The sequence below is a fragment of the Carcharodon carcharias genome, chromosome 31, assembly GCF_017639515.1.
Source record: "Carcharodon carcharias isolate sCarCar2 chromosome 31, sCarCar2.pri, whole genome shotgun sequence".
NCBI classification, from domain to species: domain Eukaryota; kingdom Metazoa; phylum Chordata; class Chondrichthyes; order Lamniformes; family Lamnidae; genus Carcharodon; species Carcharodon carcharias.
Genome location: NC_054497.1, coordinates 4845991 through 4865723, shown reverse-complemented (window position 1 = coordinate 4865723; position 19733 = coordinate 4845991). Strand labels below are relative to the sequence as shown.

The window sequence follows — 19733 nt, the reverse complement described above, 5'->3', positions numbered from 1 at the left end:
AGAGCAGGAAGTCCCAGGTCCCAATCTGTACCGAGGTAGCTGATCTCAGCATGGCCAGGAGCTGGGAGTGCTCCAACTGCTCTCACCACCCCTGGACTATGGAAGGGTAAAACAACCTAGGACTCCACTCTCGATCTCTACCTGGTGACATCTGTCACTAAGTGTCCTAAAGGATAAGATGATCCTAGTGCACCGCCTGAAAGAGCAGAAGCAGGCCTCCTCCTGTGCTGTATGATTGCACGGACAGAGAACTTACAGGGAAATAATTAAAGTATCCTGAATGGACAGACGGGTTGTGGAAATTCAGACTCGAGCTGCTTACCCATCTGTCACAGGGCTCAAAATAACAGTCACTGCTTTACGATTCACCCCATGAAACACGGACTCACACGGTACTTTCTAGATCTGCATCGTTTAAGTGCGATTCCATCTGTACATTGAGGTGGGATTGAATGTAATGGATAATGTTTCTCCAAGGCCCTATTTTTAGCTTTCCTCACAAAACAGGTGCAAAAGCAATTAGCTATTATTTCTTCAGAGAATTTGCATTCTCGCTCATGCTTTTACTTGATTTACACGTTTACAAAATAAGTCATTAATTTCATATTTTCTCCACTCTTTAGATCTCTCTTCTAGCATTCCCAGGATGAGGGATTGGCGATGTACCCAGTTTTCACCATGTTGCATAATCAGAAGCTGGGGAACAAGTGGGAGCAGCTCCATACGGTAATTTCCCTTCCTACTTGATGAATAGGCACACAAGGCATTCCAAACTACTAAAGTTATAGACTCCTGAATATTATATTAATGTTACAAGGAACATAGGAGAGAATTTAAAGGCAGGAATAAGGTGCTTAGTCAATGGGCTACTTGATAAGGGCATTGTCCGATGTAACACTGGAAACACAGAACAGAGGCCCCCAGGTTTCAGATACAATCCACAGTCTATGTTGATTTAATTGACTTCAGCAAGGTCCATCACTATCAAATCACATACACAGGATGAGAAGGGGATATAAGATGTAAGGTGCAGATAGTTGTTCTGTTAGGGATAGGGGCAGAGCCTCCTTCCTCTTGATCTTCCTTTAAATCCAGCACCCATGCCCAGGGCTAGCCACAGGGAGGCAATTGAGAGGATGAGAGTAGGTTTATGAGTCCAGTAATGGATGACTTTTCTGGCCAAGGCTCCTCAAAATATCTGAAGTAAGGAGGCTGAGGGGGGTGCAGCTAGTTCAGTTGGCTAGACAGCTAGCATGTGGTTCAGAATAATGCCAACAGCACGGGTTTCAATCTCTATCCCAGCTGAGGTACACAGTGTTCCTAAAGGTAAATGCGTGGCAGAGGCAGAAAGGGAGTGCAGCAAGTTTGGTTTTGAGTCAAGATTTCCTCAGACAACTGCTGGTTGAAGGGGCTGTGGAGATTATTGACATTTTTGCTGTTTCTTCTTATTGCTACAGCCTGTGCACCCCTCAGTTTTCCTGAATACTTACTGTACTTTGTCATTTTCTTCCCAGGCTGACACTACTCGGTGTAGCAACCGGCACTTCTGGAACAGCTGATAGGAAAAAGAACACAAGAAAAATATCAAACTCATGATTTCAGGTTCCACGTGTACACTGACCATACCCAGCATTATTTCACTACCATATCTCTCGACCCCTCTGATGCCTTTGTGTTGTCAGCCTGCTTGTCCAACAACCAATCCTGGGTGAGCTGCAATTTTCTCAAATTAAACTTTGGGCAGCTTGGAGCCATCATTTTTGACATGGCCCGCAACAATGTTCAAAAACATTCCCGTGCCATCGATTCCATCCCTCTCCTTAGCCACAGTCTCAGACTGAACCAGACTATTCGCAATCTCAGCATCCTAACTGACCCATGACTGAGCTACCAACCCACATCCTCACCGTCACAACGAGCATCTACTTCCCACCTTCATAACATCAGTTGTCTCAGCCCCATGCCTTAGCCTACTTGCTGCTGAAACCTTCAGCCATGCACTTATTACATCCAAACATGACTATTTCAATGACCTTCTGGCTGGTCTCCCATCTCCCACTCCTTTAAACTTGAACTTACTCAAAACTCTACTGCCTGTATTCTAACTTGCACTAAGTCCCGTTCACCCATTATCCCTGGCTTCCAGAATTTCCTGGTCCTGATACTATACCGTCTCGATACTGAAATTCTTTTATATATTCAAATTCCTCCATGGTCTCACCGCTGCCCATCTCTACAATCCCTTCCACTCCTAAATCCTACAAATACACTGCATTCTTCCAACTCTAACCTCATGCCTTTGGCATACAAACTGCAACAGTTCATGGTGGCAGCTCACTACCATCTTCTCGGGGCAATTAGGGATGAGCAATAAATGCTGGCCTCGCCACCGATGACCACATCCCATGAATGAAACAAAAAATAATTGTGAGAGAAGCTGATTCACTTGCACATTGTTAGTTTTGCACTCTATTTATATGCCTTACTAGGTTAAGCTGAGAACTCAAAATAATTTCACATTAGGATCTTTACAGGCAGCATTAAAAGGAATTTTTCATCCCATTCAATCTGGGCTACATTTGAGAGACATCAGTGCCTAACCCACTGTACCACTGCACCAAGTTTCCTTAATGCATTCTAAAAAAACGTGTGCCTCTTCATCAAGAGCACTAGGTTTACATACATGTTTGATGAGTGGGTTCTCTCGGGTGGACTCTGTGCTGTTTTCTGTGTGATTTTCCACATTGGTTTCAGTGCAATCTTCTGCTGGAGGGTTCCCCAGTGCCGTGCTAATACACAGCTCCACTTGCAAATGGAGGAAGTTATTCCATACATACTTGAAGTAGAGATCCTGGTGAAGCAGATCCATAAAAAAAAGTGCATTAGTGTGGAACGATAAGAAAACACACACTTAGCAAGATTGGGATAACTGGTCAAACTTTGGACAAGACTATGACCAGCTATTAGTACAAAAAAGGGTAAAAGGTTTATAATAAAACATATGCACAGCATGCCCCCATATGCCTTTCTCCTGTTACCTCAGATATAATTGCTGTTCTTTTTCTCATTCTTGTGAAGACAATGCCTCTTATTGGGATGTGGTTCCACACCATCGACAGCCATCCTTTTCGAATGAGTCTAGACAAACCTTTCAGATACGGGCCACATTAAAGCCGACCCTATACCCAAGACATGCAGTTTTCAACAAGGGGTCAATGAGTAGCAACAAAGAGTGGGAATCTGGTTGGTCCACCTCTGTCCCCTGCCCAAGGCCTAGAGGCCAACTTAATAAATCAACTGCAGACCAGTTAATATTATTTTGCATAAGAGGCTGGGAACTAACACGGAAACGTCAGCTATATGTGGCTTAGCTTCTGGCCAATACCTTTATCCAGTAAGCCGTTAGGGGAGCTACATATTGTTATAATACAACTTATGGCTTTGGATGCACAAATAGATTTACAACATAGTAACGAGGAGGAATAGGCCACTCGACCTCTTGAGCCTGCTCCATCATTTAATAAGATCATGGCTGATCTGATTTTAACCTCAACTCCACATTTCCACCTATCCTGATCACTTTTCATTCCCTTGCTTATCAATAATCTATCTACTTCCACCTTAAAAATGTTCAAAGACTTTTGAAGAACAGTTCCAAATACTCACGACCCTGAGAAAAAAATTCTCAACTCTGTCTTAAATGGGTAACACCTTACTTTTGACCCCTAGTTCTAGATTCTCCCAAAAGAGGAAACATCCTCTTCACATCCACTTTGTCCAGACCTCCCAGGATCTTATATGCTTCAATCAAGCTGCCCCTTACTCTTCTAAATTCCAGCGGATACAAGGCTAGCCTGTCTAAATATTCCTCATAAGGCAACACATCCATTCCAGGCTTTGTACAGTAAACCTCCTCCAAACTGCTTCCAAAGCATTTACATCCTTCCTTAAATAAGAAGGCAGTACTCCAGATGTGGTCTCACCAATGCCCTATATAACTGAAGCATAACCTCCCTAGTTTTGTATTGAATTCACCTTGCAATAAATGAAAACATTCTATTAGCTTTCCTAGTTACTTGCTGTACCTGCACACTAACCTTCTGTAATTCATGCACTAGGACACCTAGATCCCTCTGCATCTCAGAGCTCTGCAATCTCTCACCATTTAGATAATATGCTTTTTATTTATCCTGCCAAAATGTACAATTCTACATTTTCCCACATTATACTCCTTTTGTCAGATCTTTGCCTGCTCACTTAACCTATATACATCCCTTTGTAGTCTCATGGCCTCTTCACAACTTATTTTCCTAGATATCTTTGTGTCATCAGCAAATTTAGCAACAATACCATGGATTCCTTCATCCAAGCCATTTATATAAATTGTACAAAGCTGAGGCCCCATCATTGATCTCTGTGGCACACCACTTGTTACATCCTGCAATCCAGAAAATGACCCACTTATGCCAAACTTCTATCCATGACAGCATGTTACCCCTTACACCATGAACTTTTATTTTCTGCAATAAAGAAAGCTATGCTTCAGATAAAAGCTGTGAGATAAAATAATTGATTTTCAAGATCAATGTGGCATCTTATCAAATGCCTTCTGCAAATCTAAGTACAGTACAGTACATCACTTTATCCAAGCACGTTACTTCCTCAAATAGCTCCAATAAATTGGTTAGACATTACTACCCATTCACAAAACCATGCTGACTCTACCTGATTACCTTGAATTTTTCCAAGTATCCTGCTATAACATCTTAAATAATAGCTTGATATTTTACCTATGTCAGGCATTAAGCTAAATGGCCTGCAGTTTTCTGCTTTCTGTCTCCCTCCCTTTCTGAATAAAGATGATCAGTTATTACAGAATTTTATATCACAGCAGAAGGACAATCAACTCATTAAGCCTGTGCTGGCTCTTTAAAAGAGCTATTCATTAGTCCCAGTCCCCAGCTCGTTCCCCTTCAGTATTTATTCAATTCTTTTTAAAGGTAACACTGATTTTGTTTCCACCACCCTTTCAGGCAGTGCAACCAATTTTCCTCAGTGCAAAACTCATCAGCCAGTAGCCGGTGCAGTACACTCTCCGCATGTGTCAGAAGCCACAGGGATCAGTTTGGCATATTTTATCTCCTTCACTGGTAGGTACAGGGCAGCCCTCACCATCCCCCCTCCCCCCCACCCCACACTCACCAGAAGAACGTCCAGTGTGTTTAACTCCATTAACTCCTGGTTCACGTCGCTATTGTTCACTTGCAAGACACTAGTGACGAGTTTGACCACGTGAACCCGAGTGTTCCCCAGTGGCGGGTCCAGGGTACCCCAAGTAGTCACCATTTTACTCTTCTACAGAAAGAGAAAGAATAAAAAGAAAACTGGTGGGCTAAGTCTCAAAATACAATGGGCATTAACTTCAAATGAAGATAATTTCTTCAGTCTTACAATGATTGTGAGATGCTTGTTAATGCAGCCCTCTGATTGGGATGTAAGCACTAGAAGCAGGAGTAGGTGCTATGGCCCCTCAAGCCTGCTTGCCATCCAATAAGATCATGGCTGATCTTCTACAACAACTCCACTTGCCCCCACCCCCTAACAGTATGCAAAAATCAATCAATCTTGAATATATTCATTGACTAGATCCACAGCCCTCTGGTGAGAGAACTTCATAGATTCACTACCCTAAGGGAATCACCTCGTTTCAAGGCGAGGTGGCGGACCTCTTCCCCTCAGACTATTGCCCTTAGTTCCAAACTCTCAGAGTAGGAGAAACAGTCTCTCAGCAACTTGATATAATTTAGAGCATAATCATGCCAACAGTTACTTACTACAGAGCCTAACCTAAGGCAGAACATTAAAACTACAGATTATGAGCAGTTGGCAGCAGCCTATAGTCACTCCATTGTATCTATGAGCGATAGAGGGTGAAAAATGGACCCATAGGTAGCCAACAGCCTCCAGAAGAGCAGATGAAAAGAGGACTCATAGGTAGTCACCCACACCTAGGAGAACTTTTCAATCCAGTCCAGTCTGTGGCTCCAGAGCAAAGCAACCACACGCTGAGAGAAATCAAACTGTGACATCACAGAAAACAGCGAAGTGATTGACGTATATTCTGTGCGTTTACCTTCAAAACTTGTGCAATTTATTAATCATAAGGTTTTATTAGTTGTAGTAAGGTTTGCTAGCAGTATAAAGGTTATTGGGAGTAGCAGTATTAATTATAAATTAATTAAAAATGAATTAACACACAATAAAAATGGCAGAGCAGGTGATGTATTGCAGCTGCAGAATGTGGGAGCTCCTTGATGTCAGTGTGATCCAGGGCAAACATGTCTAAGTGAGTGTCAGCGGCTTGAGGAGATTTGGCTCAGAGTTATTGAGCTGGAGGTCGAGCTGCAGACACTACAATGCATTAGGTGGGGGGTGGGGGGGAGGGAGTTACCGGGACACTTTGTACCAGGAGGCAGTTAACCCCTTAGGATAGGGTCTTCTGATCTGTTCTGTGCTCAGGGACAGGAGGGTGTGATTGCGAGCGAGGCAGGTATGGGGGTCCAAAAGGTAGAAGTGGAGGAGCCTCAGCCTTTCCAATTGTCTAACAGATTTGAGGTTCATGCAACCTGTATAAATCAAAGCAGTGGCTGCGGGGTGGATTAGTAAACTAATCATGGCATCATTGTACAGGAAACTATTCAAGCAGAGGGAATTCATAGAAATGTAGTGGTGGTTGGGGACAGGGTCAGGGGGATAGACAGAGTTCTCTGTAGCTGTGAGTGGTAGTCCAGATGGTTGTGTTGCCTGCACCTATTCTGGGCTGGAGAGGGACTTGCAGTGAGGGGGAGGGTCCAGCAGTCATGGTCCACATAGGTACCAACAAGTTATGTAGAACTAGGAAAGTGATTCTGCTGACTGAGTATAAGCACCTAAGGGCCAAATTGAAAAGCAGAACCTCAAAAGGTAATAATCTCTGGATTTCTACCTGAGCCATGAGCAAACTGACATAGGGTAAATCAGGTAACTGTGTGGCTCAAAGATTGTTGTGGAAGAAATGGGTTTCGATTCATGGTGCACTGGCACTAGTACCGGGGAAAGTGGAAGCTGTACTGTTGGGATGGTCTTCACCTGAACCCTGCTAGGGCAAGTGTTTTGGTGAGTGGTATAACTAGGGCAGTAGAGAGGGCTTTAAGCTAAATAGTGGAGGCGAGGGATTAAGTTTGGGAGGATGTGATAAATTTAGAGAAGACAAGGGAAAAGAGCAAGGTAGGAATAAGGGAAATGATGATAGGAGCTTGGCAGGAAGGGACAGAATGTACAAACCTAAGAGTGCACCAGCAGATAGGGCTAGAGGCCACAAAAATCGTAAAAAGGCAGAACAAAAGACTCTGTATCTGAATGCATTTGCATTCATAACAGAACAGATTAATTGACAGCACAAAAATAAATAAATAAATATGTATGCTTAATAGCTATTACAGAGACATGCCTGCAAAATGGCAAGGGCTGGGACCTAAATATTCGAGGGTACGTGACATTTGGGAAGAACAGGAAGCTAGGAAAAGGTGGAGGGGTATCTCTGTTAATTAAGGATAATATTGGTACAACAGAGAGAAAGAGACAACCTCAGTTCTGGAGATCAAGGGCAGAATCAGTTTGGGTAGAGATGAGAAATGATAAAGATAAGATGTCACTTGTGTTTATAGGTCCCCCTAACAGTAACCACACTATAGGATGAGGTGCACAGGAAGTAATAACTGGGGGCTTGTGAGATAGGTACAGCGATAGTCATGAGTGATTTTAATCTATATATAGATTGGACAAATCAGATTGGTAAAGGTAGCCTGGATGATAAGTTTATAGATTGCTTTCATGGCAGTTTCTTAGATCAGCACATTCTAGCACCAGAGAACAGGTTATGCTCAATCTGGTAACATGCAATGAGACAGGATGAATTAATGACCTCATAGTGAAAGTGCCCCTAGGTAGCAGTGATCGTAATATGACTGAATTTCACATTCAGCTTGAGGAAGAGGGGAGCGGATCTATGACTAGTGGTTTAAACATAAATAAGAGTAATTATATGTGCATGAAGACAGAGCTGGCTAAGTGAACTGGGAAATTAGGTTAAGGGATAAGTCAGTAGAGATGCAGAGGCAGACATTTAAGGAGATATTTCAGATTACTCAGAAAAGATACATTCCAGTGAGGAAGACTCTAAGGCAAGGATGCACCATCCATGGCTAACTAAGGAAGTTAAAGACAGTATCAAATTGAAAGAAAGTGTATAATTACACAAAGATGAGTGGCAGGTCAGAAGACTGGACAGAACAAAGAACAGCAAAGAATGTCTAAAATATTAATAAGGAAGGAGGAATTAGAGTAAGAGAAAAAACTAGCTAGAAATATGAAAACAGATAGTAAGAGTTTCTAAACGTATTTAAAAAGGAAAAGGGTACGAAAGATGAGCGCTAGTCCTTTAGAGTGAGAGAATGGGAACTTCATAGTAGAAAATAAGGAAATGGTAGATGAATTGAACATATATTTTGCACCTGTCTTCACTGTAGAGGATACAAATAACATCCCAGAAGTAATTGTGGATCAGGAGTTGAAAGGGAGGGAGAGACTTAAATGAATTACAATCACCAGGAAAGGGCACAAAGAAAGTTATTAGAATTAAAATCTGATAAGTCTCCAGGTCCTGATGGACTTCATCCTAGAGTCCTAAAAGAAGTGGCTGCTGAGATAGTGGTTCCATTGGTTTTAATTTTCCAAAATTCCCTAGATTCTGGAAAGATCCCATCAGATTGGAAAATAGCGAATGTGACTCCTCTATTCAAAAAAGGAGGGAGACAAAAAGCAGGGAACTACCTTAATGTCTGTCGTAGGCAAATTGATGGAATCTACTATTGAGAAGGTTATAGTGGGGCACTTAGAAAATCTCAATACAATCAAACACATGGTTTCGTGAGAGGGAAATCCAGTTTGACTAACTTATTGGAATTCTTTGAGGAAGGAAGAAGCAACATGGATAAGGGGAACCTGTGAGGTGCTGTACTTAGATTTCCAGAAGGCCACACCAAAGGTTACTATGCAAAATAAGAGCTCATGGTCTTGCGGGTAACATATTAGCATGGACAGAGGATTGGTTAGCGAACAGGAAACAGGGTAGGCATAAGTAGGTCATTTTCAGATTGCAAGATGTGATGAGTGGAGTGCCACAGGAATCAATGCTGAAGCCTCAACTATTTACAATTTTTATCAATGATCTGGATGAAGGGGCCAAATGTGTGGTTACTAAATTTGCTTATGACACTAAGACAGGTAGGAAAGTAGGTAATTAAGAGGTCATGAGGAGTCTGCAAAGGGAAATAGATTAAGTTAAGTGAGTGGGTAAAAATTTGGCAGATGGTGTATAACATGGGAAAACGTGAACTTGTCCAGTATGGCAGGAAGAATAGAAAAGCAGCAGATTATTTAAATGGAGAGAGAGAGATTGCAGAACTCTGAGGTACAGAGGGATCTGGGTATCCTGGTACATAAATCACAAAATATTAGTATGTTGATACAGCAAGTAATGAGGGAAGCAAATGGAATGTTTTCTTTTATTACAAGGGGAACGGAATATAAAAGTAGGGATGCTTTGCTACAGTTTTACAGGGCATCGGTGAGGCCACATTTTGAGTACTGTGTAGTTTTGGTCTCCTTATTTATAAAAGGGCATAAATGCATTAGAGGCAGTTCAGAAAAGATTCACTTGACTGATATCTGGGATTGGGGGGTAGGGAGGAGAGTGGGAATGATTAACTTATGAGAAAAGACTGGACACACTGGGGCTGTATCTATTTGAGTTTAGACAATTGAGGGATGATCTTATTGAAACATAAGATTCTGAGGGAGCTTGACAGGGTGGATGCTAAAAGGATGTTTCCCATTGTGGGAGAGACTAGAACTAGGGGACACAGTTTAAAAATAAGGGGTCTTCCATTTAAGGCAGAGATGAGAAGAATTTTTTTTCCTGAGGGTGGTGAATCTTTTGAACAAAAACAGAAAGTGCTGGAAAAAGTCAGCAGATCTAGCAGCATCTGTAGAGAGAGAATCAGAGTTAACGTTTCGAGTCCGTATGACCCTTCTTCATGTATGTGTGAATCTTGTGAATTTTTATGTGAATCTTTGGAACTCTCTTCCCTGGAGAACGGTGGAGGCAGGCTCAATGAATGCTTTTAAGGCAGAGTTAGATAGATTTTTGACTAACAAGGGAGTCAAAGGTTATCGGGGGTAGGTGGAATGTGGATTTGAGGCCATAATCAGATCAGCCATGATCTTATTGAATGGCAGAGAAGGCTACAGGGGCTGAATGGCCTACTCCTGCTCCTAATTTGTATTTTCACATGTACTCAATTCCTCCAATCTCAAGTAAGGCATTTGAACTCACTTACAGTCCAACCTAATCTTCAACTCCGGCTATCAGTTATTCTGTATACAAACTAGTCACACCCCTCTATTAAATTCAACCAATAGTTCACTTTTGGATAACTGGTATGCTATATATAAACCATCTTAACCCCTTCATTTGTTTCCAGCCAATAATTCACTCTCAGGGATCCATTATGTTAGATATAGACTATTTGAAACTTTCAATTAAATCCTAATCTGTCATTCACTCTCAGGGATATCTATAGAGCTGATGAGTCTTATCTGATCTGAAACATTGATTTGTATTTTCTCTATCAAGCACTGAACGCCTTGCTGTGCTTCTCCAACATTTGAGTGAAATTTTTCCACAATCCATTGATTTTTTTTGAAGCAAAAGCGTCAGTAAAATCTCCTACATGTTTTCCAGATTTTTTTTTAACTCTTTCATGGGATGTGGGTGTCACTGGCAGGGCCAGCATTTGTCCCACCCTTAATTGTCCTTGAACTGAGTGGATTGCTAGGCAATTTCAGAGGGCAGTTAAGAGTCAAGAACATTGCTGTGGGACTAGGGTCACACATAGGTAAGGCCAGGAAGGACGACAGATTTCCTTCCCTAAAGACGATTAGTGAACCAGATGAGTTTTTACAGCATTCAGTGATACTTTCATAGATCACCATTACTAGTTTTCAGTTCCAGGTTTTATTAATTGAATTTAAATCCCACCAGTTGCTGTGGTGGGATTTGAAACCCTGCCCCCAGGACATTAGCCTGGGCTTCTGGGTTACTAGCCCAGTGACATTAGCATTATGTCTTTGTCTCGTCTAACCTATGTAGCCTATTTCAGAAAGCAATGGGAATACATAGAACTTCATATCAAACTTACCTTCGGTGGGTCCAGGAGGAGCTGGTGGAAATCCTGTAGTCTTAATTTGATGGCGAGTAGCGTTCCTGCGCTGACCTGGCTACATGCATGGTCCATTCCAGGGGGGCATAGGTCCAGCTGGCCATCAAGGTTACAGAAAAGTCCACCCATACCACCCAGATCAGACCTGCACCAAAAAATATACCAAGAAATCCCAGTGAATAGCGGTGTCTTTAGCTGTGACAATTTGCTGAGCAGGGTTATTGGTTGAGTCTTCAAAAACTGAGATGCTAATGAAATTCTGAGAATGGAACTTCACTTTCAGACAACTGTTAAAGAACAGAAGCAAAATCTGTTTGGACACAATGACAATTGGGTGAGTGCTCACCCGGTTTTGAACCAAACGCAGTGATTATGACAGCCAGGCATGGTAATTTTGAAACAAAGCAGGCACCAATTGGTTTTCCACAGCAAATAAATCTGAGATCGATAGATTTTTGCTAACCAACAGCTTTAAGGGATACATTACCAAGGCAGGTTGATGGAGTTAGGATACAGATCAGCTATGATCTCAACGAATGGCAGAACAGGCTAGAGGGGCTCAATAATTCCTAATGCCTACATTACAGGGTGCGGGGAGGGGGTGGAGGAGGAATGCAGGCTGCTTCAAGTTCACACTGTGCGAGTGTGATAATGACCCAAGCCTTATACCTCCTTGAGCCAACATACTCCCAACTCCCCTCCCTCTGCTGCATTAGGAAGTGGGCTCCAGGAGGCTGCCAACACACCCCTCCTCACCCCGGTTTCCTATGGAGAATACCCAATCTCTCTACAGTAGCAATGTGACTGAGAACAGAGACCCAGCATGTGAGGCAATCAAACCTTCATCCTGCCATCCTCTAATACTTTGCACTGGTACTTTGTGATGTGTCAATCAAAACCTCTAAAGCAGGATGACTGAGGCCAACGCAACTTGCAAGGTGGCTTTCCTTTAATGATGATAGCTACAAGATGGTTGTGTTGAGTCAGGTAAATTGCCAGAGCAAGGGTAATTTCAACATCTGACTATTAGTCATTAGCTTCCTTATCAGGATAGATAAACAGATGCTAGTTCAAATTCTGTTTCTGTTGGACACAGAAGATTACATGGCATTAATGGTGGAACAGGCATTTGGCTTGTTGACATAGCTACAATTGCTTCACTTTGACAAGTAATTCACTGAATGCCAAGTGCTTGGAGATTTTTCACTGTGAAGAAAGAATTCTCTAAATTCAAGTCTTGTGATTTTAAGAAGCAAAATCTTTTGACCATATTGCAAATCAAGCCAGGAAACCTCACAAAGAAATCACTGTAATTACAGCCATACAGACTAAGTGGTCCTATATTAGATTTAGAATCTCTGCTGTGTTAACTAGTTATCTGTCAAGCCAATGTAGCTGGTGTAAACTGTTTCTATCTTCCACCCTATCCTCCTCTGGTTTAGAGAGGGACTCAACTAAAGCTCTTTCTCCTGACTTGAATACACGCATAGAAAAATTAAACAAACCAAAAATCTTCTGTGGTCAAATCCTATAACTTTGTGCTTAAGGATCTCTTTAGGTCTAGATTTAGCACACTGAAACATTCCATGCATTTTTGTGTGCAATTTGTTGCCTTGCAAAAACCCTGGAGGCAGTGAAAATACTGGTTTCAGGACAACAATAGTTCTGAACACACTTACCGGGGCCTGCGTGTTTCCAACAGCGTCAGCAGTACCTGGATTCCGTTAACAATCACCGACTCATCCTTCTCAACCTCAAACATGTTATTAAGAAGCTGCGCGATGGTCTCCTGTCTAGGAGTGGATCAAATGGAGGTTGTGATCAGAAAACAATCATCCTTAGCAGTAAACCAGTTGTATCCTGAAAAGTCTGCTCCAAACCATTGGTACACCCTCATACACCCAATTCTCAATCTCAATTATCGAATAGGTGGCATTCCAAGGGTGGTAAAAGTTGGGAACTCTTTCTTCAAATTGTTAATTGATGCTACGTCAATTGGTCATTTTAAAATTAAGATTGATAGATTTTTGTTAGCTAAAGGTATCAAAGGATATGGGGCAAAGGCGGATAAATTTTACCTTTTTTCCTTTATTCCTTCATGGGACGTGGGTTGATTGACAAGGTCAGCATTTGTTGCCCATCCCTAATTGCCCTTGAACTAAGTGGCTTGCTAGGCCATTTCAGAGGGCAGTTAAGTGTCGACCACATTGCTGTAGGTCTGGAGTCACATCTAGGCCAGACCGGGTAAGGACAGCAGATTTCCTTCCCGAAGGACATTAGTTTTTACAAAAATCATTGATAATTGCAATGGTTACCATCACCAAGGCTAGCTTTTTATTCCAGATGTATTAATCAAATTTAAATTCCACCAGCTTCCGTGGTAGGATTTGACTCATGTCCCCAGAGCATTAGCCCAGGTCTCTGGATTATTAGCCCAGTAACAGTACTACTATACAACCGTCTCCACCTGAAACTATATGGAGTTAGGTCGCAGATCAACCATGATCTCACTGAATGGTGCAATAGGCTCAAGAGGCTAAATGGCCACCTCCAGTTCCTATGGAAATTCCAGTCCCACTTCAGCTTGCCTGATGTGTTTCAACCAGGTTAACGCCAGAGAACTAATCGCCTCCTGTTCTGTGATACAGATGCCAGGCAGAAGCAGTTATACAAATCCACAGGCCAAAACATTCAATGTCTGTGAAATGCTTGCTTATGCTAAAGTACCTTTTTCTTGTAAAAGCACAGTATCACATCAGGATCAAGTAAAGTTAGCAACTCTCGGGTAGTGTGAAACCAAAATTCTTTAGTTCAAAAGCAGCACACCAACGTCCTCATAGAAGGAGTGGATGCAGAGAGATGAACAGTGAACAACAGGAGAACAACAACAGGAATGGGCAGCAGAGGAAACAAGACTCAAGTCCAGAAAACACAAAATCCGTGCCCCTCCACTGGAACTATTTTTTCACATACCATTGTTCCCAAACCAACAGTTTTGCCCGTATTCTACAGCTACTGACAGGCAATTCAAAATGCTGCCTGAAGTTGTCACTGTGCGCAATCCAAGTAACATTTAGCAACATTTCGGAATTACAAGTGGCTCACAATTGTCGTGCAACTTATTGTAAAATTCACCAATACATTTTCAATGGACCCATGTGCAGGGCCATGGTGTGGTGCAACACAGTTACGTGCCAAAATTCTCCAACAAAGAAGTCAGAGCCCTAGCATCATCCTGTAGGGGTAAGCGGAAGTCAGGCACTCGTCCTGCTGGTGGAAAAGGTAAAGGGAAAATTGCAGACAAAGGGGCAGTTATCACGAGTGCAGTGTGTCAGAAGCCTGGGAGCAGGCTGCTCTCTCAACCATAGGTAGCAATTGACAGAGACTTGGCGAGGTAATGGGGGAAGAAGAAGCGGACAAGGCCTTGATGGCTTGGAGGTTAAATGGGTCACCAGGTGCAACAGTGACCCATACAGAGCAGGAATGCCTCAGGTCTAATCTTTATTATTTGCAGGCTGCTGGCACTTATAGCTTGGGCTTGGACATGAAGAATGGGCACTTAGCTAGGTAGTGGAGCAACTGTAGACACATGGAACTGTAGCTCAGCATTGCATCAGCACAATTGGGGTGGTGGAGAGATAAGCACTAATTACCCCAATTGTTGGGGTTTCAAATTCAGCTACCATTACTTTGGAATTATGGCAAGCAAAGGACAGAAATTCCTGGGGAGAAAAATCAAATACCCCATCCACAAATTCAAAGAAAGAAATCGCTAAACTTACTTCTCAAGTGTGGCCAGCAGCTGGTCTGGTTCGGGACTGTCCTGAATCTGAATCATTTGTTCTCTGCTTAGCCGAATAATGTCACAGAGAGACTGAGATGCATTAGAGTGTTGCTAAGATGAGGGAAACGGGGGGAAAAAACACACTATTAAGACCTTAAATTTCATGGCATTGTACAGTACCGTTACCAAGGTCACATTTATGCACTGCCCTACAGTCAAGTGAAGTCACTGTTGTAGTTAAGTAAATGCAGTCACCAATTTGCACCAATTTGGATGGACCAGCTAAACCTTTTTTATTGCCTGATGAATAGGGGAGAAATTCTGGGCCAGGACAATGGGAGAAGTGCCTGCTCATTTTTCCAATAGTGTAACGAGATCTTTTAACGCTCACCAGAATAGTCAGATCAGACTTTGGGGCTTCAGTTGAACATCTAATCCAACAGGGAGGCAGTGGCAAAGTGGTATTGTCACTGGACTAGTGTTCCAGAGACCCAAGGTAATGCTCTGGGGACCTGGGTTTAAATCCCACCATGGCAGTTGGTGAAATTTGAATTCAATAAAAATCTGGAAGTAAAAGTCTGATGATGACCATGAAGCCATAAGCCGGCATGAAGCCATTACAACCCATCTGATTCGCTAATGATTCCAGACCCACAGCAATGTGGTTAACTCTGAACAAGGGCAGTTAGGGATGGCAAAGATGCCCACATCCCATGAATGAATTAAGAAAAAAGATGCAGCATTTCCTCAGCACTGTACTGAAGTGTCAGCCTAGATTATGTGCTTCAATCTGTAGTTGGCCTTGAGCCTGTGGCCTCCTGACTCCCTGCTAAGAGTACTGCCAATTCGGACATACAATCCTACATCGTTCAAAGGGACTGGACACTGTTACAAAACTCAATTGTCCGAAACAAGTTTTGGACAAAGTCTATTTCTTCCCCACAGCTGAATGTAAACATAAGTATTAAAATTATTATATTATTGTTATACTTGAGTAACATCGTGAAACCAGGACACTGGAAGGGAAAAAGTTAAAACTAATCAGGAGGCGCAATTCATTGTATTTTTCATGAACTAATAACACCAAGTCATTTTCCTAAAATCAAAACGGGCGAATTTCAGAATGCATATTTGAGATACACGCTGCTGCCAAGATGACGCCTCTAGATTAGCCCTTTGATTCTGAGATATCAGGCCTCTGGTCTCAGAACAAAGGACCCACATCCATTTTTGCCCAGACAGTCCCCTAAGTGAACTTCATTGACCTGAAACTCTGAGCAAGAGGCAGAGCTGGCTACAACCAGTGGCATAGAACCGTGGTATATCCGACGGACGTGTTTAGCAGATGACATTATGCTATCCCACCCCAACTCCCAAATGACATTACCAAAACTGTTATCATGAAGGAAATGATCATTCCACACAGGCAAATAATGCACCAATACATTAGCAGGTCACTAAAATCCACATAAAAGGTTGCTTTTTTCATGCATTTTACAATAAACATGTCTCCAGATAAATAAAGCCCAGTTGAATACAAGATTCTTGGTCTGTGTTGAGTTATTTGAATTCAGGTGAAAGAAAAACACTCGCATTTACAGAATGCCTTTCATGGCTTCAGAACATCTGAAAGTGCTTTACAGTCAATGAAGAAGTTTTAAAATACAGTCATAGTTGTAGGAAACATGGGAACCAATTTTCACAAAGCAAGATCCCACAAACAACAATGTGATAACAGCCAGATAAGCTGCTTTGAGTGACATTGATTGAGGGATAAATATTGGCCATGACTCGGAGTTCAAAAATCCAGCCTGACACTCCAGTGCAGTACTAAATGAGAACTGCTCTCAGAGGTGGCATCTTTCAGAGGAGATATAACCTAAAGCCCTGTCTACCCTCTCAGGTGGACACAACAGGTCCCATGGCAACATTTTGAAACTGACCAGACGTTATGAGGGGCGGGGAAAAAATGCCCATTAGAGTTTCATAGTGAATAGCTAATGACTCCTGTAGGAGGCCAGAAAGCCAGCTTAAGAGTGACTTGGATGTCAAAGAAGAGCTGCCTAAAAATTGATTTTTGAGTTATGATGGATAATTGGGTGTTTAAATTCTTGCTTTTATTAAACTGCATAAGTTGCTGATAACAACGGATCTTGGGTGTTCAATGAAGTACCATCACCTGCTCTTTCCAGGCAGGCCAAGCCAGCAGATATGAAACAGTGTACAGGACAAAATCAGGGCCTCATGTGGCCCCTGTACTACAGGTTGGATAACCCTTACTCTGCTCAACCTGCTTTGCCTGCCATCAGAGCCTCAGGATACCTTTGGGTATCTGAAAAAGGTGGCCTTTAAGTGGCAAGTTCATCATCCTCAATGAAATGCAATATTACCATGGCTGTGTGCAGTGTTCCAATAAGGCTACTGTAAATAAATTGGGACAGCACAGCTTGGTATTGCTTGTGCCATGGCATACAAGGCTATGGGCCTACTGCTGGAAAAGGGGATTAGAATAGTTAGGTACTGATTTGACTGGCGCAGGCTCGATGGGCCGAAGGGCCTTTTCCTGCGCTCTAGACCTCTATGACTCCACGCTTTAAGTTACATCGATCTGGGCTGAGGTTCAGCAACACATTTGTTCTAAGTTGGTGATCTCAAATAAGCACAGGAGATAGTGCGGAATGCTGAGTGTCCTGCCTACTGTTGAAGGGGAAAAGCAGCGGCAAGAATACTTGAGGTTACGTTCTTCATCCTGTGATTGTCACCCCTCCAAATCAAATAGCCTGGGCTCAGGCTGAACAATAACCTCCTGGGCTATGTAAAGGAGGGCTACCAATGTTTGTTGAACCACACCCGGACAAAAATCATGCCTTCAGTAGAGGAGCAAAGGAGGGTGGTTTAAAAAAAAATCTGAAACTTAGAGCAAAGCTAATTACCACTCCAAAGAATGGGGGTGTGCTTCTTTCCCCTTCCCTCAACATGTGAAGGCATTCAATTCCAGCTGTACCTCAAATCAAATAGCAATTTGTCATCAGTAAGCTTCAACATTATTCAATCCTGGAAGGCAACATAGTCATGCTCTGATTTGACATCAATACATATGCATACTTGCAAGATGAACAGTGGCCCCAGCAGAGAATGGCTAACTGAGAACAGACCAGTAATCAAACATGGACCACTCTTGCTGTTTCTACCAACTGAGCAATGGAGGCATGTCCATTTGAAATCTGAGAGCTTGAGCTGTAGAAAATTCTGCAGAAACTTTTAATTGAACAGGATCCTTACTTTTAAGTAAGGGATCTTAATGCTGCTGGGAACCACCCAGGTCTACTACTGGCATATATAACGGGTTAAGTTTTTAAACCTATTCCTTCCAATAAAAAGGCTTCAACAAGGGCTTCAACATCTTTTTGGCAGATTTCATGTTGGTGTCACCAGCACCAGTTATTTTGTTTACTTTTGGGAATTCCTAGTAATATTTTTACCCTTTTTTCTTTGATTTGCACGATTGGTTTATCGCTGGAATTCAAAAGGAAACAAATAAATGAGTGGAGGGATCCAGCTTTCACTCGGCATCGTGTAGCCATGTTAAAAATAGAAAGCCATGTCCAGAGAACATCCGGAGAACGCCCAGAGACGGGCAGCACTTTTGATCTAGATGATCAATCCCCAGTCAGACAGGAAACTATCATTTCTAAAATGCAGAGCATTCCATCAAAGACAACACTCTTCAAAATTATTGATGACATAATGGGCTTAGCAGTAAAACGGCTGCGTGTAAATTAGCAGAAAGTCAACATGAGCCAAGTCAATAGAAGGAATTAACTAGTCAGCTTATTCTCCATTTCCTGGCTTTAATAGGATCCTTGCACTTACATCCTCATCTTTAGAACAGTGGATCATCTCGATGAGTCTCTGGATGATTTTCTCCTCGTTCAGCCACTGTCGAAACACAGAGGAGGTTAGAGAGGAAGTGAGAGTTCAGCTCTCGGTGCAGAACAAATATCAAATTTACCCCGACAGACAGCCTAATGAGAAATATGCCACAGGACACTGGAACCTGATTCACACCCACACGTTCTTAACATGAGCAGCTCCTGATCACAGAATCAGACACCATAATTCAGCCCATTGTACCTGTGCCAGCTCTTTGAAAGAGATATCAAATAAATCCCAGTCCCCGAGCTCCTTTCCTAAAACAATGCATTTTCCCCTCTTTTAGGTGGTTATCCAACTCCTTTTTGAAAGTCACTATTGAATCTGCTTCCACCACCCTTTCTCAGGTTGCAAACCAGATCATCTCTTAAAAATACTGAGAGTAAACTTGGACTAGTCTATGCTTAATTTTAATTAATTTACCTTCTTTATTTCTTAATTAGGCTACTTAATGGGGAAGTGCATTTATCTGAAATGTGATATAATACTAAACCAGCAGAAACCTGGAAAATATTTGTGGTCAAATTAGCATACTTAACCAATTCCATTATCTCATCCACCCTTGCCATTCCATCCCTCCCGCCCATGTGATTCCATCCTTTCCATTACATCCCTCCCATGCTTAATCTGGAAGTGCATTTATCTAAATTATGATAAAATGCAACATGTTATAGAATATGTAGTGCCTCAGCATC

General features: G+C 42.2%; 1 protein-coding gene across 1 annotated transcript in view; it reads right to left on the bottom strand.

The window, feature by feature from the left end:
- LOC121271741 (serine/threonine-protein phosphatase 6 regulatory subunit 3-like) overlaps nucleotides 1-19733 on the bottom strand; it is a 99608-nt gene that overhangs the window by 39048 nt on the left and 40827 nt on the right. The window contains exons 5-11 of the mRNA XM_041177953.1: nucleotides 18979-19044; nucleotides 15104-15216; nucleotides 13001-13114; nucleotides 11301-11466; nucleotides 5203-5355; nucleotides 2684-2851; nucleotides 1491-1555 (exon numbers count right to left, since the gene is read on the bottom strand). Coding sequence (XP_041033887.1) covers nucleotides 1491-1555; nucleotides 2684-2851; nucleotides 5203-5355; nucleotides 11301-11466; nucleotides 13001-13114; nucleotides 15104-15216; nucleotides 18979-19044 — 845 coding nt within the window. The remainder of the gene's footprint in view (nucleotides 1-1490; nucleotides 1556-2683; nucleotides 2852-5202; nucleotides 5356-11300; nucleotides 11467-13000; nucleotides 13115-15103; nucleotides 15217-18978; nucleotides 19045-19733) is intronic.